General features: G+C 45.2%; 1 protein-coding gene across 1 annotated transcript; it reads right to left on the bottom strand.

Moving 5' to 3' along the window:
- Positions 1-3535: 3535 nt before the first annotated feature.
- Positions 3536-8721, bottom strand: C1QA (complement C1q A chain). The gene is made up of 3 exons (XM_035121086.2): positions 8593-8721; positions 7262-7431; positions 3536-5093 (listed from the first exon to the last, which is right to left on the bottom strand). The coding sequence occupies exons 2-3, from the start codon at positions 7422-7424 to the stop codon at positions 4525-4527; spliced, it is 732 nt and encodes a 243-aa protein (XP_034976977.1). The 5' UTR covers positions 7425-7431; positions 8593-8721; the 3' UTR covers positions 3536-4524.
- Between the last annotated feature and the right edge of the window lie 13579 nt (positions 8722-22300).

The raw sequence follows: 22300 nt of genomic DNA on the forward strand, positions 1-22300 counted from the left end.
TGTAATGCAAGAATCTTTTGCCCAACAGGGGGCTTGAAACGATGACCCCGAGATTAAGTGTTCCATGCTCCACCAACTGAGCTTAGTGGCACCTCTCCAGGGTTTCAGACAGGAGCTCCCGCTCCGCCGAAAATTGCTCCCACTTTTCTCCTGCAAGCATTCTCCATCCATTTTCGAATTAAGAAATTGCATTCAGAAATTATGAAAAGAGAGAGGAAATGTCAGTGACATTCTCAGGGGCAGAGGATAGAAAGAGGAAGAGAAATGGATGCCTCTTTTGCGGGAGAAGAAAACTGCTGAGAAATTGAAGGACAGGTTTCAGCAGAAAGCAGCCCCCATGGCCATACCTGGAGATGCTGGGGATTGTGGCATGCAGTGTATGACAGCCCCTTCCCTAAATAAAGTGGTTAAAAACACCCCCAAAAACTTTACAGTGAATTGTGGGTGGGGAAGCTGTTGGACTCCAGATCTTGGACCCTGACCCTCGTCGGACCCAGCAAGCATGGCCAGCAGTCAAGGATGGTGTTGGGAGTTTTAATCCTACACCATCTGCAGGGCCACAGGTTGCCCACACCAACATGTCATTATTCATTGATGGACGGATGGACTATATATCTCTATCTCTGTCATCTTGTCACTCCTTAACACAAGTTTTGTGGGTATCTCTCAAAGGCCCGCACAAAGGTCTGTGGTCCATCTAACTTCAAATGTGCAAAATGGTTGTTTGATGTTTCCCCAATGAATCATGAGAAGATTTCCTGACCCTTCCAGGGGCAGCCTTGCTCTTGGATGAGAGAGCGCTGGAGACTGATGCTGCCTTTGTAATTTTTGCTTTGTTTTCAAATATGCAAGCAAAGCATTAAGCAGAAGCAAAGCAGTGGATCCACCAGAGAGAAGATCTTGCACCCTCAATTGCCTCTGGCCCTTAACAGGAGAGGTGGGGAACCACCTTCAGCCTGAAGGCCACATTCTCTTCTTGTCAACCTTCCAGAGGCCACATTCTAGTGGTGGAAGCAAAAGATGTAAATTTTGCTGCACTCATACGCCCCTCTCTGTTATCAACCCAGGCAAGTCAGAGGCACGATTAGAATTCATGGACACATTCCAGCCAGATAAAAATATTCAGACAGATTACAGAGTAGGACCACAGAGGGACGTGATGTGGGGAGATGATGAGTGGCCTGGACACAATTCTGAGGGCCACATTGGGGTATGTGAAGATTCCCCACATCTCTCCACATCTAACTCTGTTTCCTCCAAATTTAGGAATGGAGGTTCGGGGCTACCATTCATCCTAGAGCTGTGCTCAAGTGGCACGTTGCAATTCCCCACTCTATCTGTTGGCAAATAAATTAGGCGATCACCAAATTTCTCCATTTTTGCGGGGGTGGGGCTTGCCCAGGGCCAGCCCAATACACTTTGGTCCCTCAGGCAAAAACCACAAATGGAGCCACCCTCCCTGCAAGGGCTGTGTGAAGATCTACATTAGGAGCAAGTGGGGAATGAAGATCTAAAATCAGGATCTGCTGCCTGGTGGGTCCTACTGCCTGAGGTGGTTGCCTCAGTTTGCCTCCTGGGTGGGCCAGTCCTGGGCTTGCCATTAAGCAGTGACAATAGCACAGCCTTTCTTTCCTTTTTTCCTTTCCCTTTCCCTTTTCCTTTTCCTTTTCCTTTTCCTTCCTTCCTTCCTTCCTTCCTTCCTTCCTTCCTTCCTTCCTTCCTTCCTTCCTTCCTTCCTTCCTTCCTTCCTTTCTCTCTCTCTCTTTTTCTTTCTTTCTTTCTTTCTTTCTTTCTTTCTTTCTTTCTTTCTTTCTTTCTTTCTTTTGCTGATGCTGCAAAGTTGCATCCTCCACAGTCCCTAACCTAGCACTGAGTGGGGCAGTGTGTGTGTGTGTGTGTGTGTGTGTGTGTGTGTGTGTGTGTGCATGGGACAGGAAGTAGTGACTACTTTAAAAATTGATCAAAATTAGCCAGAGGAAGTTCTGCAAAAATGGACCTTTTTTTTGACTGGCTGCTATGAGAAGAAGATGCAGGACTAGATGGGCCACTGGCTGAATCCAGCAGGGTTCATTTTACATTCTTGTGTTCTGTTTTTAACAGATGAAATAAAGAAGAAGATGAAAACCAGACTCAGAAATTTTCAACAGCAACAACGCCTTGTGAGAAATTTTGACTCAGTTGTAGTTCACACACAAAACTACTCAGAGTAGACCCATTGTTCTTTTGTCATTTCTATTTGTGATTCAGCTATTGCAAGCAGCTTGAAAAGCAGCACAGAAGCAATTCAAATAAAAAAATAAATCGTAATTATTCCTAGAAAGCCCCATCGTCCACCAATGTGCTTCGAAATTTACAAAGCAAACATGCATTCTCAAGAGGTCCAAACAATTAAGCAAAAAACTCATCCGTATTAAGTGATCCCAAAAATGCAGCTTGGCTTAAGGATGCTAGAAATGTGTGGCTGAAACAGGCCAGAACAAGGTGTGCCTAGCCCATTATTCTTATTTACAACAGGGATGGGGAAAAATTGCAGCCTGAGGGTCACATTCCCTTCTGGGCAACATCCCAGGAGCCTTGTGCCATTGGCCAGAATCAAAAGGAGATGGAACAATGAATGGAACTTTGTATATTAGACTTGCTTCTACATACAATTACACACACCTCTATTCTCCATCCAGGCATTATCAGAGTTCAAGACATCAAAAAACCCAAGAAGAATGCAAAGCAGGGCCATGGAGGAATATGACCTGGGGAGAGTCCTGAGGGCCTGGTAGAAAGGTCTGGAGGGCCACATCTGGCACCTATGTCCCGAGGTTCCCTATCCATTCTTTGCAGGGGGTTGTCCCCAACCCTACACAGAATAGACCAGGTACCCCCAAACTGCGGCCCTCCAGATGTTTTGGCCTACAACTCCCATGATCCCTAGCTAACAGGACCAGTGGTCAGGGAAGATGGGAATTGTAGTCCAAAACATCTGGAGGGCTGAAGTTTGGGGATGCCTGGAATAGACCAACTGAAGGTCACACTCATGGCTGACTTGGGCTGTTGAATTCCAGTGGTTTACTCTGGGTAAGACTTCCTTGCAGTCAACCCAATGTCCTCAGCCATCCAGTTGATGCAGATCTACAACCTCCATCATCTTTGGCCATCGGCCATCCTTCCTGCTTAGGATATGAGGCAGTTCAATTCACCTGTTATCTCGGCAACCACCAAGGATGTCCAAGTTGTCCACTGATCACTTGCTTGCATTTTCTTCTCGGGGCAGCACCACCCTGAGGGACACTCTACCTGACTACCCAGTTTCCCTGTCTGGATTCTCAGGAAGTGCTATTGCCTCCATCCATGTCCACGAAGAATCAGGAAGGCAGATGTCAGGAAGCCCCAGCTTTGGGCATTTCCCCTTTTGAGTTGCTTATGCAAAGTATTTTTGGTTACATTTATTTATATATATATATATATATATATATATATATATATATATATATATATATATATAAATAGTGTCTCAGCACAAAGAAACTCACTGAACAGCCAGTTTCAAAATTCTGAATATTTATTCATTGCCAAGTAGGAACAAGACTGAATGTCCCAGGCTGTGTGGTCTGGGAACACATGAGGTCATCACTTTGCTGAAGCTGAGCAGGTCTGGGTCTCGTCAGTGTTGGGATGGGTTGGGTTGGGTTGGGTTGGGTTGGGTTGAGAAACCTGTTTGGAGCCACCTCTTCAGCCACTTTGGGTGCCATGATGGAAGGAAGGTGGGAATCTCAATGTATTGGGCGGGGGAATGCAGAAGCGGGCTAGCAATGGATAAATCTGTTTTAATTCCCCTCACTTTCTCATTTTTCAATACATAAGTTTCGTTCAACCCCTTTCCCCACAGATTGCAAACTTAAAAAAAAAATCAACATCAAAAAGTCCTCATGAAGGTTTGTACACATTTTTTTGTACATTCCTTAGATATGCCCATTTTTGCAAGCACATGTATCCTAATATAATGCAGTTGTGTACATTACATTTCCACTAATGGTCTTCAGTTCTCCTAATATACAGCTTTTCGCATTCAACTTTGCTAAATATACCCCTTTTTGCAAGCAAATTTTCCTCGTTATAATGCTATCATCTACATCATTTTCACTTGTGTGCAGAGTTTCCATTCTGCTGTTTGGGGCACATTTTCTTTTCAGGGAATGGCAAAGCAAAATCTGCCGGAGTGAGAATTTCAGAGGCTAACTGAGTTTCCATATTGGGGTGTGTGTGTGTGTGTGAGAGAGAGAGGAGAGAGAGAGAGAGAGAGAGAGAGAGAGAGAGAGAGAGAGAGAGAGAGAGAGAGAGAGAGAGAGAGAATTGGGCGGCTTCCCCTCAAATTTCAAACTCTGTGGCTTTCTCCTCCAATCCCCAGGAAGCAGACATATGTATATATGCAGTTACACTGATCTGGAAAAAGCGTCCTTGTGGTTGTAGCTTTGTAGCAAGAGGGAGGTGGGTTTGGAGAAGAAGGGGTGTCTTTGTCTTCTTCCCTGTCCCTCAGGCGCCCGACGGGAACAGCAAGAAGCCACTGAACACGCTGTCTGCATCGCTGCTGACGTTGATGTTGTTCCCACCCTGCGGGTCGGTCTCCAGCCATACGCTCTCACCCGTAGCCAGGTACAGGACGCTCCCTCCTGAGTTGACCTGCAGGAGGCCTTGCTTGTTGTTGTCACAGAAGGTGGCTACTTGGTTGCCTTGATGCATGAGCCGAAGGCATAGGTTGCCATTGGAAATCACCTGGAAGGAGAAGTAGTAGTGCCCAGCATCCTTGCAGGTAAATTTGCCCGTCTGGAGGTCGTAACCATCGTCCTGGTTGGTGATGACATTGTCAAATACCACTACGTTGCCAATAGGCTTGTGGTTCTTCAGAGAGGCTGAGAAGGCGGCTCGGGGCTGCTTCATGCTGTCACCAACCTGCCCCTTCTGGCCTTTGTCTCCTTCTTCACCAGGAGGGCCTGGGGGGCCATCGGGGCCTCGGTAGCCCTGGTTACCTGGCGTGCCTGGTGGGCCTGGCTGCCCTGGGTCACCTTTGGGTCCCTGTATGCCTGTGCTCCTTGATGCCCTCCCTGAAAGGGAAGCAGAAAAGCGTGTGTGTTTCTTGTCACAGCTCAAGGAAATAAGGCCAGCCCAGGCATTGCCAAGGCTTGTCTCCAATGTTACTCAGAAAAGACCCATTGAAATAAATGAACACAACTAACTGAGGTTCATTAATTTCAATGGGTCTACTATGGGTAAATGTAAGTTGGACAGAATGGGCTACAGTCATACCTCAGTTTAAGTATGCCTCGCTCTGAGTATTTTCAGTTTAAGTACTCCGCGGACCTGCCTGGAACGGATTAATCCACTTTCCATTACTTTCAATGGGAAAGTTTGCTTCAGGTTAAGTACGCTTCAGGTTAAGTACGGACTTCCGGAACCAATTACACTCATAGTTCGGGTTACGCACACATCAGGTTGAGTACTCCGTGGACCCGTCTGGAACAGATTACTCCACTTTCCATTACTTTCAATGGGAAATTTCGCTTCAGGTTAAGTACGCTTCAGTTTAAGTACTCCACGGACCGTCTGGAACAGATTAATCCACTTTCCATTATTTTCAATGGGAAAGTTCACTTCAGGTTAAGTACGCTTCAGGTTAAGTATAGACTTCCGGAACCAATTGTGTTTGTAAACCAAGGTACCACTGTATGCTGGATCAGCAAAGGTAACAGCTAAAATAAGAGAACTTAATGACAGCTGTTTTATGGAAGAATGGAAGCCTTTTTCAGACTATTTAAATAAATATTATTACTGTATATTCCTGCATATAAGACTACTTTTTAACCCAGGAAAATCTTCTCAAAGGCCAGGGGTCGTCTTATATGCCGGGTCGTCTTATACGCTGGAATATACAGGTATATGAATTCGTGAGCAGGATTTGAACTATGAGCAACAGAAATAATTAGAGATTATTGTATTATGGTTATGATATAAAAGAGTGAAGATAGGGTGCAGCAATGAGATAGAATATATAAAAAACCAGCATGGAAAATGTGGTGGGAAGCCAATAAAAATAAAGAAATATCATGTATTGGAATTTTATGTGAAATTGTGGGGATATATAGTTAGTTAGTTAGTTAGTTAGTTAGTTAGTTAGTTAGTTAGTTAGTTAGTGTCAGGATGCTGTCAGCGACTCCTGGCTGGTTGCCCAGGAAAATATAAAGACAAGGAAAAGTTTCTTACTGTCCTTTTTTATTCCAATCTTTACAGAGAGAGAGACTGTAGAACCCAGCCTCTTGGATAATGGTGTTGCCCTGAGTGAATCTCCACTCCCCGTCTCTCCTACTTCCTCATTCATCGTCTGCTCTACAGGTGCCACTAAGCGCCCTCTGTCTTTGAGCTCTTTGCTCTCCTACTTTTAAGGCTCGCCAGGTTCTGGGAGATAAAGGGTCAGGAATGCTTTCTAATGACAATGTGTCAGCCAGGTGTTGTCCCGGCTCTCTCATGATTTCCCAAGTTTCCACTCTGAGCTGCAACCTCCCTCAAACCCTTGTTGTAAATCTATACTGTCTTCCTCTTCTTCCTCCCTGGAAGGGTCAGGATGGGGAGGCAGTCTCCACCATTCCTCCTCTGCCCAGTCCCTGACAGTTAGTTAGTTAGTTAGTTAGTTAGTTAGTTAGTTAGTTAGACAGACAGACAGACAGACACAAACTTAGGTCTTGCAGCCATATCTGCTCTTCTCTCTCCCATTCAGGGTATTACTACTACTACTGCTACAACAAATAGAAGAGAAGAAGAAGAAGAGTTTGGATTTGATATCCTGCTTTATCACTACCCGAAGGAGTCTCAAAGTGGCTAACATTCTCCTTTCCCTTCCTCCCCCAAAACAAACACTCTGGGAGGTGAGTGGGGCTGAGAGACTTCAAAGAAGTGTGACTAGCCCAAGGTCACCCAGCAGCTGCATATGGAGGAGCAGAGACGTGAACCCGGTTCCCCAGATTACGAGTCTACCACTCTTAACCACTACACCACACTGGCTCTCAGTGTGTAATTTCCATTCATCAATTGCCTTAACAAAATGACCTACAATGATAGTGCAAAACATGAAAATGAAAAACACAACCGCGGTGAAACAATTCAACAAGCAAACTAAAGATCACCCTAGCAACAATTTGACAGTGAAATTTCTTAGAAGGCTGTTTCCTCTCTTCCTATGAAGGCACTTGCTTCTCCAGTCTCTCCAGTGGCATCTTACCTGGCTCGCCAAGATCTCCTTTCTGTCCTGGGCGACCAGCCCTGCCTGGAGTCCCTGGGTGTCCATCTCTGCCAGCAGCTGCTTGGCACACCGTGTCCTGAGGAGCCGCGGCATCCAGAATCAGAGCCAGCGCACAAGCCACCAGCCACAATCTGCTCGCCATCCTGCCTCTGTGGACATAAGCACAGGACCATAAGATAATTCTTTCACCACCACCACCACTCCACTCCTCACCCTCTTCTTACTTCTCAGTGGGACTTACCTGACCCCCCAAACCCCGACTTTTCTGAGGCTTTTCTTACATTCTGAAGGAAGGAACTATCACCCAGTGGAAGAGCAAGTGCATTCTTCAGCACCTCCACTTTAAAGGATAAGGCAGCATGGGACCAAAAGCTCCTGAAGAGCTGCTGACAGTCAGAGTAAACAATGCTCTGCTAGATAGAGAACTGATCTAATTCAGGGGTAGGGGGACCCCTGTGGCCCTCCAGATGTTGCTGGACAACAACTCCAGTCTCTCCAGCAGCCAGGGAATAGAGGGGAAAGCCTCAGATGCAAACTCTAGATAATATTTTAGAGACTAAGACCTAAACCACATTTCTAATGACTGTCATATTCATATTGCTTATTGTCATATTCGATTGTTAATTCAAACTTAATTCTATTGTATTTTATGTTTGCTTAGTACGGTATGTGAATCTGGTCTGGGACCGTAATACATTTCATTCATTTCATTCAACTACTGGCTTTTTCTCCCCCCTTTTGCACAGAATAGTCAAGCTGCATTGTGGACTGTGCAGACAGCAGAATAAAAAAATCAAGAATAAAAGTTACTTAAGGAAGATTGGAAAATGTTTGTAGAATATCTGATGAACAGAGGGAGGGAGCAGTACCAACGAAGGAGGAGTGGCAGGTGAAAATGACGGAATATGCAGAATTGGCAAATCTAAACAGCAGAATAAGAGATCAAGAAGAAGTGGTATTTTTTTTAAAAAAGATTGGGAAATGCTTGTAGAATACCTGACGAAACCTTGCAAACAGGTTGAGACATTAGCAGGATGAGAATAAATTCAGCAGTTATAATTACATTGAGATGGAAATGAGAAAGTGGAGGAAAGGAGTAACTAGACTATGCAGCAGTAAGGGGTAATCAGAAGGAAAAATGGAAGGGAGGAAGGGAAGTCGATGTTTAATTTAATGTTTTGTTTGTTTATGTGATTATGAAAGGTTATAAATAAAATTCATAAAAAATAAAAAATGAATTTAGAGGAATCAAATTGGAATATTATCAAGCAGTTAGTTATAAGAAAAATGTCCCAGGGAGGGTCACTTACCTCCTTGAAAGAGATCCCTCTCCACCAGCTTCTTTGGGAAGCAGAATGTCTCTTTTTGCCCCCACACAGAAAGGAGGAAGAACGGGGAGGGTGGGGAGGGGACTGGGTTTGGCTGAGTCACAGAAAATGTAGTTTCCCTTCCTCCTTTTGATTGCTTCCTCTTGTTCTGTCCACTCTCTGAGCTCAGAACAAGCCCTGATGCCCAAAGAGCTTCAGTATCTTTCCCACTATTTCATAGAATCATAGAATTGTAGAGTTGGAAGGGATCCTGTGGGTCATCTATTCTAGCCCCCTGCAATGCGGGAATCTTTTGCCCAGCTTGGGGCTTGAACCCATGGCCCTGAGGTTAAGAGTCTCATGCTCTACTGACTGAGCTATCTTGGAAGGGCCATCTAGTCCAACCCCCTGCTATGCAGGAATCACAGCTGAAGAATCCCTGACTAATGGTCACCCAACCTCCTTTTACAAACTTCCAATTAAGGAGAGTCCACTGCCCAGTCCACTGTCGAACAGCTCTTACTGTCAGAAACATCTAGGGGGATGAGGCTGGGAGTTGCTCACTCCTAAAGTTCACTCCAAACTAATCCCCTACATCATTTCCCTCTGATTTCTGCTGGAGGGCCTGAGATCAAGCTGCCAGAGACTGCCCCATTACTGCCCCCCTCCCAAACAGCTTCCTCCTCCTGTTCTGCATTGGTTAATTTCCCTTAGTGTTCCTGGCCCAAACAGGCTGATCACACACTGGTACATATGACTGCTGTAGATTCAGCATTCTCTGCATTCTGGGAAAAGCGAGTGAGAGAGAAATTGAGCAGCCCTGCCTAATGGTCAGAGTACCACAGCCTGGTTATGTATTTGCTGAGATTCTTCTTCTTCTTCTTCTTCTTCTTCTTCTTCTTCTTCTTCTTCTTCTTCTTCTTCTTCTTCTTCTTCTTCTTCTTCTTCTTCTTCTTCTTTTTCTTCTTCTTCTTCTTTTTCTTCTTCTTCTTCTTCTTCTTCTTCTTCTTCTTCTTCTTCTTCTTCTTCTTCTTCTGCAGACTGCGTGGAGAACTTGCCCTATGGCACAATTCAGATGTCAAAAGAAGAAGAATCTTTGGGTGGGGGGCAGCCCAGTGCAGCCTGCACATGTTAGGCTATGAAGTGCCCTGAGATCTTTGGGTGAATGGTGGTATACAAATTTAATAAATAAAATGAAATAAATATGACAGAGTGCAAATGCTGACACAGCAACTGCGTCCAGCTGCAGCACAGAATGGAGGATTCGGCTTACGTCCGGGACAGCCAATGGAGTACCCTCCAGTTCACAGAAGCGCCAGACAATCTTCTGAAATGAAGTGAGTTGGAGCCTAGCAACATCTGTAGATCCCCACATTGGCTCTCCTTGTCCTGCACTATAAGGGTGGGTGTCCTTTTCACTCCCGAGGGCCACCTTCCCTTGTGGGAAATTGGTCAGGAGCTTCACAGCAAGGATGGTGGGCAGATCCAAAAAAGAAAGTAATAGGGCCCAAAAAGCATGGACATAAACACACATTCATTCCGTGCTCTCTCTCTCTCTCTCTCTCTCTCTCTCTCTCTCTCTCTCTCTCTCTCTCTCTCTCTCTCCACTGCTGGATCAGGCCACAGATTCAACTAATCCAGTAGCCCCTTCTCACAGTGGCCACAAAGGGAAGTCTGTATGCAGTACCTTAGTGCAATGTAGGGTTGCCATATTTCAAAAAGTATAATTCCTGACACCCACAAAGTTATTGAGCTTTATTAGAAACCCGCCATAATTGTTAAGCTTTTGGGGGGAGACCTAACCCTCAAATAGTGATTTTAAGCTTTTTGAGCTGTTTTTGGTGCTTTCCCCAGTGCGTTGCCATACATCCCAGTTTTCCATGACATTTAGCCAATTAGGTAAAATTACCCCAGACACCATTTTTACACCCCAGAACCAAGACATGTCAGGAATTTCCCTGACATGGCAAGCCTAGTGCAATAGCAACTTGCCTCACTTTTGATTTCCACCCCACTGGCTCTGATACCAGAGATAAGTAGCCATTGATGATATTATTCTCCTTCCCTTCATCCTCCTTCCCTCTCTTTCCTTCATTGGCCTGTAATTCCTCCAACACCTCCTCTCTCTCTCTCTCTCTCTCTCTCTCTCTCTCTCTCTCTCTCTCTCACACACACACACACACACACACAAACTGTGCAGTAGTCATAGGAGAGGACTAGGCACTAGATGGCACCATCACACAAAAGATGCTCCTTCCTTTCACATTGAATGATGGACAAATGGTTTACTGTTGCGTGGATTCACGATCCAGTGTAGTCTCTGAGGTCCAGCCAAACATAGCCGTGGTTCTGTTCATGTGTCAGGAACCAACAGAGCTGGCAGACAGGACCCTACAAAACTGGATTCAGGACCCTCTTGAGTACCTTCCCCTGAGTCTTCTGCACAGCCATGGTCAAACGCACAGGGAGTAATCCAGGTGGCAGGTCACAGGGAAGACAATAAGCAGTCTTTAAGCTAGGGAACTGACTTTGAGAATCTCCAAGAGCTCAGGAGGGGCTGCCTAAACTGGAAGAAGAGGCTCATAAGGTATAAGTCAGGCATCCCCAAACTTCAGCCCTCCAGATGTTTTGGACTACAGTTACCATCTTCCCCAACCACTACTCCTGTTAGCTAGGGATCATGGGAGTTGTAGGCCAAAACATCTGGAGGGCCGCAGTTTGGGGATGCCTGGTATAAGTTCACCTTCAGTCATTGCTGGAGCAAGAAGCTCACTAGGAGCTGTCCATAGTGCTGAAACCTACAGCTACCCTTGCCACTGTCCCTTCTGGGTCCCAGCTACAGACAGATCAGAAGAGGAGTTTCCTCCTAAGGGAAGCCCATCCGAGTTCATTGATGACCTTTGGTTAACAGGCAAAAGGTCTCTTTATTTAGACAGGACCTTGGACAAATGGCCAGTTAAAAGTAACTTTGTAGCTTTTAACAGGCCTTAACTGGTTGCTGCTCCGTTTTAGTGTGAAATATTATATGAGACTGTTTTCAGAGTCTTTGATGTGTTGCTTAACATTGTTCTTGTTTTATTGCATTCCCTTTTTATTTTTTCTGAGCTGCATTCAGCATTAGTTCCATTCAGAGAAGAATTATTGAAACGAATGGGCATAACTAAGTAAGGTCCTTTTGTTTCAGTGGGTCTGCTCTGAGTAGTACCAATGTTGAATACAACCCATTAGTTACACACACACACACACACACACACACACCTGGTGCTGGTGCTAATGTAAAAGAGATGTGTGTTATGAGTCCCAAAGTGTTGCAGGCTCAGTCATGGAGTGGCTGCTGGAGACGGACAAGGAAGGAGGAGAAGAGTTTTTGTGGTCTGAGTGGGAACCAGGAGACTGTGGCCCTGCAGAAGTTGTTAGACTCCAGCTCCAATAAGCCCCAGTCACCATTGGTTAATGAATGAGAGATGGTGATAGTTGAGGTTCAGCATCACGTGGGGAGCCACTGCTTGCCCACCCCTAATTTATTCTCTCTTGCATTTCCAAGGTGGGAGTCCTTAACTGCAGCAGCCAAAGTCCAACTGCGGCAAAACTCACTTTTAGAAAACAGCAGGGTGCAAATTGTCTGTCTAGAGGTGGGAAGCATCTGCTTTTGTCCCCCCCCCTTTTTTAGTAGTGATCCAACAAGATAACACATGTCATTTAGCTATTCCAGACTTGTAAACAATGTGGTTCAAATCATTAAGATACAGGTTATTAAAAATTTATCTTCCCTGCCGGCAAATGCAGACTGATTTGGAATTCCTATGTTTTGTGTCCTGTTTCTGAACAGATTAAAGGTGTTGTTGTTGTTTTGAGTCATAAAGTCTCCTCCGCCTCACATTTCTCCTTCAAGCACTTTCTCTCCATCCATAGCATTCCTTCTTGCATTCAGAGCTTCTGTGCTGACAACAGCCTCATCTCTCGGTTCTTGATCTGTTTGTCTCCTTTTGATTCCCTCTTGTCTCTTCATCTCCCTTTACTGGGTGTCTGCACTGTCACAGAGCCAGAACTCACTCACTCACCTTTCATTATATATTTATTGTTGCATTTATATTCCACGTTCCTCCCTCCCCCTTCCCCCACAGCCTCTGGAGGTCAAGGTGGTGCACATGGTTCTCCCCCTCCTCATTTAATCCCCACAATAGGTGTCAACTCCCTTGGGCCTTAGGTGTCCGGCACCCACAAAATTCCCCACGAAGGGGCCGGGCAGCCACAAATTTTGGTGCCAGGGATGCATGGCACCCACAGCCCTGGGCACCCATGGTTGCAGGGCCAAGCTTGCACTCCTGACACCCAGTGAACTTCACGGTTGAGTTGAGATTCGAAACCTGGTCTCTGGGGTCCTAGTTCAACACTCGAATTGCTATGTCACACTGGTTCCTTTCTTCTGGGGTTCCTTCCACCTATTCTTTCCTCACTTCTCTTGTGTGGAGGAAGCCAGAAATAACATGGCAAAACAAAGGGGTGAAAGGAAAACGGGGGGGGGGAGCATCCTGGTCCATTCAAATTGAAATCAAGACCACATTTGTCAAAAGATGTTGGCTTATAGCCAACTAAGTTTCAATCTTAATAAGGTAAAGGTAAAGGGACCCCTGACCATTAGGTCCAGTCGTGGCCGACTCTGGGGTTGCGCGCTCATCTCACATTATTGGCCGAGGGAGCCGGCGTATAGCTTCCAGGTCATGTGGCCAGCATGACAAAGCCGCTTCTGGCAAACCAGAGCAGCACATGGAAACGCCGTTTACCTTCCTGCTGTAGCGGTTCCTATTTATCTACTTGCATTTTGATGTGCTTTCGAACTGCTAGGTTGGCAGGAGCTGGGACCAAGCAACGGGAGCTCACCCCGTCACAGGGATTCGAACCGCCGACCTTCTGATCAGCAAGCCCTAGGCTCAGTGGTTTAACCACAGCGCCACCTGAGTCCCTTCAATCTTAATAGACCCACTGAATTAATGTGTTTAAATCAGTCATTACCATTACTTAAAAGATGTCTACTCTGATTAGAACTAGCATTGGAAACAATCTATTGTTTCTTGAGATTCCTTCCTCTTTCCCTGGTAAAAAGGGCACTTTGTGAAATTTTATGCACACACACCCTTGCAATTTCCCACTCACCAAAATATTAGGAATTTGCCTTATGCTCTACCCATGAACTATGGCTCTTCTTCCATTGATCTATGGATATTCTGGAATGAAGCTATCCCAGCGCATAGTAGAAGGTGCTAAATGGTTGGCAGTTGCTCTGTACTTTGACTGTGCTACTAGCCCTGAGAAGTCATTGGAGAATTTCTACTTCCCCCAATGAAATGTGCAACATATAGTTTGACCCTGCTATTCTCCTGCTTCTTGTTCCCAGTCTCAACTTCCGGCTTATCCTCAGCCCATTACATTTTCCAGCAAACAGAGGGAGCCATTTCCCTAATCTAGCCAGCACTGAAGCATTCTGAACAGTTCCAAGCCATTTTTTTTAAAAAAATGTTCTGTTTCTAGGGAGTTTTCCCCCCTCCCCTTGTGGATTCCCTGCAGGATTCCATAATGGGGAATCGTTAGATTCAGAATTAAAATATCCTCAAAGAGGGGCATTAGGCAGAGAAAGGCTGGCCTCCGACCTCCTTTGCAAAGCATGTTCTCTTTTCATAATTAGCCACATTCCTGCCCAGCTAAATGCAAAGTTTGCTGGGTTGTAGCGGGGAGGTGGAACACGTCTGCTCCACAGCAGAGGGTGCTGGCACCCTGGGGAACAAAGAGACGTGGCTAAGCCCCGCAAGCTGCTTTAGAGAACTCTCTATCCTCCATCCAGGCAAGCAAAAGGCATTGTCAGAGTTCAAGGATGCGTTTTCCAAGCAGGCAAATTGCATCCAAGGAGAGAGCAAAGCAAGGTCATTGAGGAGTGTGGCTCGGGGATAAGGAGTGATATTCCCAAGGGTCAGATAGAGATGCTTTTTGGTGGGGGGTGCTTTTGGCCCTGGGCTCCAGGTTCCCCACCCCTGGTGTATGCAGTTATTTCTATTGTTTCCTGTAGCTGACCTTAGCTTCCCAAAGACCTGGTTGACTTTGAGAGGAGATTGGCCAATTTTTGTGGTCCTGCAGAAAGTTATGCCATTGGCAAAGTGTCAGTATGAGGCTATAAAAGTAGCCTTCTAATCTTTCCAGGATATTGAAAAGACAGAAAGAAATAGGAGGATGGGTAGCTAGGGATGTCAAATAACATGAGAGAAGACTACTGCAAGACTTTTGCTTTAGGCAAAACCCCCAGGTCTTCTCTCCAGGTGAGACTTTGCAAATTCAATTGATGTCTGGCCATTCAGTCAATTGCAGGTTTCTTTCTGCATTAGTATGCATTGGCATGGACCATCTTTGCTTTTAACTGGGGTGGGGGAGGACAGACATTTCCCCTCATTATGAGAAAACCTGCCCCCCAAACAAAAGGATGAGCTGTGCCAGCTCAGAAATATGGGGGAGAGTGGCAGGTGTCTTTTCAAAAGCATGCATATGCTGTGGTGTCCTTTTGGTTGTCAGGGGCCCGGGGCAGCAGATGCCAGTCAATGCCTGTAGACCAGAGGTGGCTACTCTGTGGATCTCCAGATGTTAGGCCAATGGACACTATCAGCCCTTGCCAATATGACCCATGGTCAGGGAAGATGGGATTTGTCATTCAGCAACATCTGAAGGGCCATAACTTCCCCAACCCTGGTGTAGTCAGTACTAAGATAGCTAGAGCAATATTCTTGATACATAGGAACTCAAGCGGTGCATGAGATTCAACTGAAATCAGAATCTTGAACCCAACTGGACTCATTCAAGGTGTATTCAGAGATGAGGAATATTGCATGCTAGGGCTTCTGTCCTGTTTTCTAACATTCCTTTCACACTGCAGCACCTGTTGAAATATGGATCTGTCAGAGCTATTGGCATGTCATGCTAAATTTCATTCACACCAGTGGGTGCAATGTGGCATGACAATGAATGTCATTGGACAATGTCACTTCTCCCACACCCTTTCTGCACACGCCTGCTTCTGTTTGACCCCCACAACTCACCCATGAAAATGTTAGGAAATAACTGTACACCTGAAAAGCTTCCCAAATTTTGTCACTTTATACATGCAACTAAGGGGACTGCAAACAGATTTTGGCTGGAATCAGATAACATGGAAATGAGTGCTAAACATGCACCGTATTCCACCGTTTTCCAGAAGTGGCTTTTATATCATGTGAAATTTCAAAAATAACTCAGAAATTTAGAGAAATGTCATGAACGGCAGCATGAATGTGGCCTTGGGGAGATCTGGGCTTTGGGGTGAGTCTAGTGGAGACAACTCTGAATTGGATCAGGCTGCCTAGAGTGATCCAGGGATGTGAGGGGGCAGGACATACAGTTGAAAGGAGCAGCAGCCCCTCCTGCAGAGTATTTTCTGCAGAGAACATGCTGGGGAGCAGACAAACCCAACAGGGGGTTGGTCTAGATGACTCTTATGTACCTTCCAACTCTACAATTCTGTGATTCCAGCTGGTGAGTGGAAGGTGCAATCCTGCTGGCTGCAGGGTACTCTTCCACAAGGGCCTCCTTCTGCAGGGAAGATACTTGCAAAGAAGCACCCCACAGGATTGAACCCTCCTGCTCACAGAGAATTTCAGAGTGTATCTCTGACACTGCATCTCCTTGTTCCCCCATCACCCTCCCAAACATATGTTTAAGTAAGGTCCTCCCTTGATTCGGGACCATATCTGAGTCAGGTTGGTTGCTCCCTAGGTTGGTTCAGAGTGGGGTGGTGAGCTGTGCACAGCCTAATAGCAAGCGTCCAACACGGAGTCAGAACATAGACCCAATTCACTTGGTATGATTTACACCAGGGCTGAGGTCCACCAGTTCCTGGATCTCAAAATTTCAGAATTGACCACTGCATAATTGACGGTGCTCAGGCCATCACTTCAGAACCAGAACCAGCTTTGAGTTCCCCAAAAACTCACTGTTTCTAGAAGACATCCCCTTGCTCCACAGTGTGATAAAGAATTCCCCCAGTTTCTGAGCTTCTAAAGTCACAGACACCCAATCCTAGCAGATACAATTGATGGTGGGGTGATGGCTAGGGATGGATGCTTCTGAATTTCCCCTTGTCCCAAAGTCTCCAGGCCAGAGCAGGGAAATCACAAACCAGGGAATCATTAAAACCCACACCATGTAATATTTATACTGGTGTCTTAAGTACACTAATGATATGATGAAATACTTGCAGTCTTCTTAATGGAAAGAAAGAGGCAAACAAGGTTTCCTTGGCTGAGCTGGTTCCTTTTCTTTGCTCATTGCTTTTTCCAAGCCATATTTGCTGAAGGATTGCAGTAACCCCCTACTTTCTTAGAATCCTAGAATTGTAGAGTTGGAAGGAGAAATGAGGGTCATCATGCCCAGCCACCTGCAATGCAGGAAGTTCAACACCCAGTGCTTGAAAGGTTGAAAGAGCAAGAAAGAAGGGGCTTTCACAACTGCAGGCAGAACCAGAGATGGATATCTGGTTACGTCAAAAGGTGAGCAGAATCCCACAGTCAGAATGGCCCTTTCCTGTCACCCCCAGTCTGCTCACCCCCCCACCCCCACCCCACCGGAAATGCTGATGACTAAGTGTACATAGCATGGTAATGTATGAATTGACAAAGAATTGGAAGAGCATTTTTTAAAATTAATCTTTATTGAAATTTCAAACAAAATCATACAAATAAAATGGATACAGACAATAAAATATGTAGGCAAAACAAACAAATCATACATACCTATTTTTGCATAAATCTACCAACAAATATCAAAATCATATATTTAAATCAAATAAGCCTGTATTAATGTTAATGGCTTTTATTAATTTTAGGTAGATTATTCACATCGACTTCCACTCGTCACCCTCCTGGGCTGATGAATTTACTTCTTTTTGGACTGCTTTCTATTAATTTTCATCTTGGGATCTTTACAGAATATTTGACGTAAGTCCAAGCCTTTTCAAATAATCTGCGAATTTTCCCCAATTATTTGTAAGCTTTTGAATACTGCCCCCTCTAATAGAATTTGTTAATTAATTTGTTAAGAATTGTTAATTTGTTAAGAATTGGAAAAGCATTACTGGAGTGGGGAAATAGATTTGCATGCAATATGCATAGGCTGATTTTTTAAATATATATATACATAAGATTTCTTAGTTTACAAAAATACACACCTTGTCACTTTTCTCAAGTTGTGTAGTGAGATTTGTTTGTGTGTGTGTGTGTGTGTGTGTGTGTGTGTGTTTGGATCAGGTTAGCCAAATTGATTTGTATGCTTTCGGTGGATTCTTCTTGTTGTCTTGTTGGGCTGTGCATGTGATAAAGGGGAACCATACCGGGGTGAAGGCGTCTTCTTCTATTAGTTCTGACAGGATTTACACTGACCAAAAATATTTAAGGCTTGAGAAAAGGCATTCATAAACAGAAAATAAAAAACCTAATTTACTTTGAAATGTCAATTTTTTAATGTGCAATGCTTACGCATTAACAAGATATGGGACAAAGAACATAGACAAAAACAAGTTTGTAAGAAGCAAAAACACACTTCCAAACCTTTCTTAGGCATCTGAAAGCAGCTTTGTCCCCCCTTTAATGGGTCTTGCCCTCAAATGAACTTCCTGAGCTCTCCCAAAGGAGACGAGCAGAAGTTTAAATTGGAATGATAAGGAACTTTCCTAGCCCAAATGCCAGGGAGGTGGTGATCGAGGTAACTCATTTACTCAATGGATTTATAGAGACTTCTGATGGAATTATTTATCATGGCTAACAGTGAAATACAGCCAGCATCCCTTAACAAACTATTGATTTTATCCAAATTCTCAGCTGTGATCTGGAAATAACATTTATTTCGCAGCTGCTTCCAAGCGACAGATTTATTTTGATATTCCAAAACAAAATACTGAACTTGTTTAGATTACAGTTGCGTTCCCTTCCTTTGATCCCCTTTGTCTTTGGTGCAGCCTAACCATGAACTACTTTAAATGTTGTTTCCTCCTATAAATACTATCTCATCTCCATTCATTTTTGTCACCTGCTGGAAACCTTATTTAGATAAATCTTCCCAGAGGGATGATCTCAGACATGCTGCTTACTAATTCTCAGGTTTTTAAAAAAATGTGTGCCTTGCATTGTTCTTTCCTGGAAAACCTTTCATACATTCCTTTGAAATTATTTGGAATACGAAGTGAGTAATGAATCCCATTCAAAATATTCACAGTACTATCTTTACCAACTAATCAGAGAGATTTCCTCTAAACTCCTTATCTAAGAACAGGAGAGGAGCCTTGCAGCATCCGGCCAGTGGCCCATCCAGTCCAAGCATCCTGTTCTCACAGAGGCCAATCAGAAGCCTGTGGGAAACCAGAAAGCAGGATCCGAGCACAACAACACTCTCCTCTTTCTGCGGTTCACAGCAACTGCTATTCAGAAGCATTATTGCATCTGACCCTAGAGGCAGAGCATAACCATTGTGACCAGTAGCCATCAATAGCCATGTCCTACATAAATTTGTCCAGTTCTCTTTTCAAGCCATCCAAGTCAGTGACCATCTTTGCCTCCCACGATGCAGTGTGTCATTCAAGGGAGGTCCTCATCTTCCCAAGTTACATTGCCCTGTTACAAAAGTTGCCTTGAAGCAACGCAGGGGCTTCCTCAACTTTCAAGGAGTTTTGTGATCATTGCTATGAAAAACTTTGTCCATAAACTGCAGGAAATGAGACTGGGTTGACTGGGGAAATGTGCAGAGCTCAAGAACGGATGGGGAGATTTTGGAGGTGGTGGTGTCTTCCAGTTTGACAGACAGGTTTAGCTTTTAACCACGGTAAACAATTTCTCCAGGGTACTCCAATCGGAGTGGTTTGAAGGGAGTGGTTCAAAACTACACTTTCTCTGTGGGCAAGAGATTTCCATTGTATTCCAAAAATCCCCCTGGGGGACAGCAACCCCTCCTCAACCAAGGACCCTTGGGGTAGCTAGGTCTTAGTTGGAGTGGTAACATTCACTCCCCTCCCCATTCCAGTCTTTCCTGGGAATATCTTCTATTTCCCCAACACCATCCCCACCTATGTAAGTCAATGGAGAGAGATCTCCTGGGGATAGAGTCTGTATCCCCAGAATCCATGGTCGGAAGAAGTCCACGACAACCAATAACTCTTGGGGTAACAGCGCCTTTGCTTGGGGATGATATTTTACCCACCTCAGACTTCCCTATAGATTTATGCTATCCTTCCAACCCACTCCTTTCCCCTATGCAGGTCAATGGAGAGAATATTCTCTCTCAGGGAGAAGAGGTTGCTCCCCCCCAAAATCAATGGGGTGCAGAAACTCGCTCCACCACTGTGGTGATTGGTTCCCAGTGGGGCTGGTAGGGAAGAAGGCAGGGAGACCAACAATAGGTGAAGCCAGAACAAATGACCAGCAGAGTCACCCCCTAACTGGTTGTATGCAAGAAGGCAGGAAGAAGGGGGCTGGCTGGGGTTAGATAGCAGTTGTTGGGGTAGCACTCCATTCACCCCAGTTGGAGCAGCCTCCACTGGGTATACAGACTAATAAAGTTCTGGTGCTGACAGTTAAAAAACAAAGTGAAAAGGGCATATATGGAGTTGGGGGAAGAATCATAAGATTGAATTGGGCTTATAGCCAAGAATAAATCCACCCCATCTTTGCATACTTTCTTCTAGGCAAATAATAATAAGGCGGGCTGTTTACATATCCCATCTTGCAAGATTCAGACTTGCACAAGATGGCATCGTTTGAATTCCTGAACAAGAAGGCAAAGGCTTCTGTGGCTGAAATGAATATATTTTCCTCTAATATCCAAAACATTTTGTTACTGCCCCCACTCCAGAGCCCCTAGCAAAAGCACCCAGCACCCCATGCCTGACCAGTAAATCTTGCCATAGGGCTTAGACACCCCCACCCTCAGAATCCTACCTGGTCAATCCAAACCTGGCTGTTAAGCCTATCAAATTATATCCCCCTGGTTCCTCCTCTTAAATAGAACGGGGAGAAAAAGGAGCGTCAGCAGTGCCTTTGAAGGACCCAGCAGCCGGCCGCCGAGGCAATCAGGGCTGCCTAAATGACAAGGCGATGCCTTCCAAATTGAGCCGACGTGAGGAGTGAGATGCAACTTGGTATCGATCAAGCTGCCAAGGTCACTTGGAGGGAAGGAGGAAACCCGTCGGGAAGCACGTGGCCACTATCATCTCCAGCCAGGGCTGACTTCCAACTGCTCCTGTGACCCAGTTACTGCCGGAGCTTGAGGTTGCAAAACATGAAATGAAATAAAAGCAAGGAGGGGGGGGGGATCCTGCCGTTCGCTTGAAACTTGGCTCAGAGGAAAAGCAGCCCTCTGGCATAGAATCAGTCTGAGGCAGTGTAGACAGTGTGCCATACATTTTAAAACACATTTGTTCCCCCAAAGGATCCTGGGAGTTGTAGTTTACCCCCTCACAGAGCTACCATTCCCAGCACCCTTAGCAATTATTGGCGAGGCGTCGTGTGCTGTAATAAATTTTTATTTTAGATGTGTGCTCTCAATGCATATGCAGTCAGGAGGAAATGACAACACTTCTTGCCTTGCTTCTCCCCAACCTCTGCCATGCCATGACTCTGCCCAATCATTATGCACACCTCCACCATGCCTTGCCTAACATGGTGCCCTTCCGTTGCTTTTGACCACACCTCCCATTATCCTTGATAATTCGCAGTGTTGGCTGGGACTGATGGGAGTCAGAGTCCAAAGCATCTGGGGAGGGGCAGGTTGGGGAAGGTCTGCTTCGCTGTTCCCCTGGGTCTTTCTTCAATCCTGTTCTAAATCCTGCTTTCAGACAATTTCTAAAACTAATTCCTAAACTAGAACATGGCCCAGTTTTGTAGAGGTGTTAGACCCACTGGTTTTCTTCTAGGGCGGAGCTGAAATTTCTCTGGGGTTTCAGGTAGGGGATATTCCTAGCCTTACTTGGAGAGAGAGGTCATCAGGAATTGGACTTGGGACTTACATGCAAAGCAGGTAGAGGGTCTTAACTACTGAGCTATGGCTCATTCCCTTTCTTGCCCTTGCAAGAAAACCACCATTTTCAGAAGCTATCCTTAAATTTGCCAAGATTCATACCATCAGAAGAGGTGGCCTTGACACCCCAAGTTGTAGATGACAGACACACACACACGAGAGAGAGAGAGAGAGAGAGAGAGAGAGAGAGAGAGAGAGAGAGAGAGAGAGAGAACAAAACCTGCAGGACCTATGTTATGGTGTTATGTACTGAGCTGAATCCTAGAACAATAGGATTCAGAAACAGCGGGAGCTACCCAATCCAACTCCAGGTGGAAGTGAATCCGCAACCTGATTGGCCTGCTGGAGCAGCCAATCAGGCGGCTGGCAGAAGTGAATCTGCTACCTGATTGGCCTGTAGGAGCAGCCAATCAGGCTGCAGGCAGAAGTCAATCCACAATATAATTGGCCCACAGGTGTAGCCCTGAAGTAGCCAATCACGCAAGGCCCATTGTGTAAATAATGTATATAAGCAGATGGTTTTGGGAAAAGAGCCATTCTTCTTCTCCTCTTCTCCTTGATGACTATGAGCTGAATAAAGAGCATGAAATTCACTCTCGACTCCGAGTACATTTCAACCTATTTGCCTGTATTT

This window comes from Zootoca vivipara, chromosome 6, assembly GCF_963506605.1.
Source record: "Zootoca vivipara chromosome 6, rZooViv1.1, whole genome shotgun sequence".
Classification (NCBI taxonomy): Eukaryota; Metazoa; Chordata; class Lepidosauria; order Squamata; family Lacertidae; genus Zootoca; species Zootoca vivipara.

What these genes read in the sequence shown, in the direction of transcription:
- C1QA (XM_035121086.2), bottom strand. Translation starts at nt 7,424, where the DNA reads ATGGCGAGCAGATTGTGGCTGGTGGCTTGTGCGCTGGCTCTGATTCTG. An exon ending in AGGAGATCTTGGCGAGCCAG is followed by an intron (nt 5,094 to 7,261) that starts GTAAGATGCCAC and finishes CTTCCCTTTCAG; the next exon opens with GGAGGGCATCAAGGAGCACA.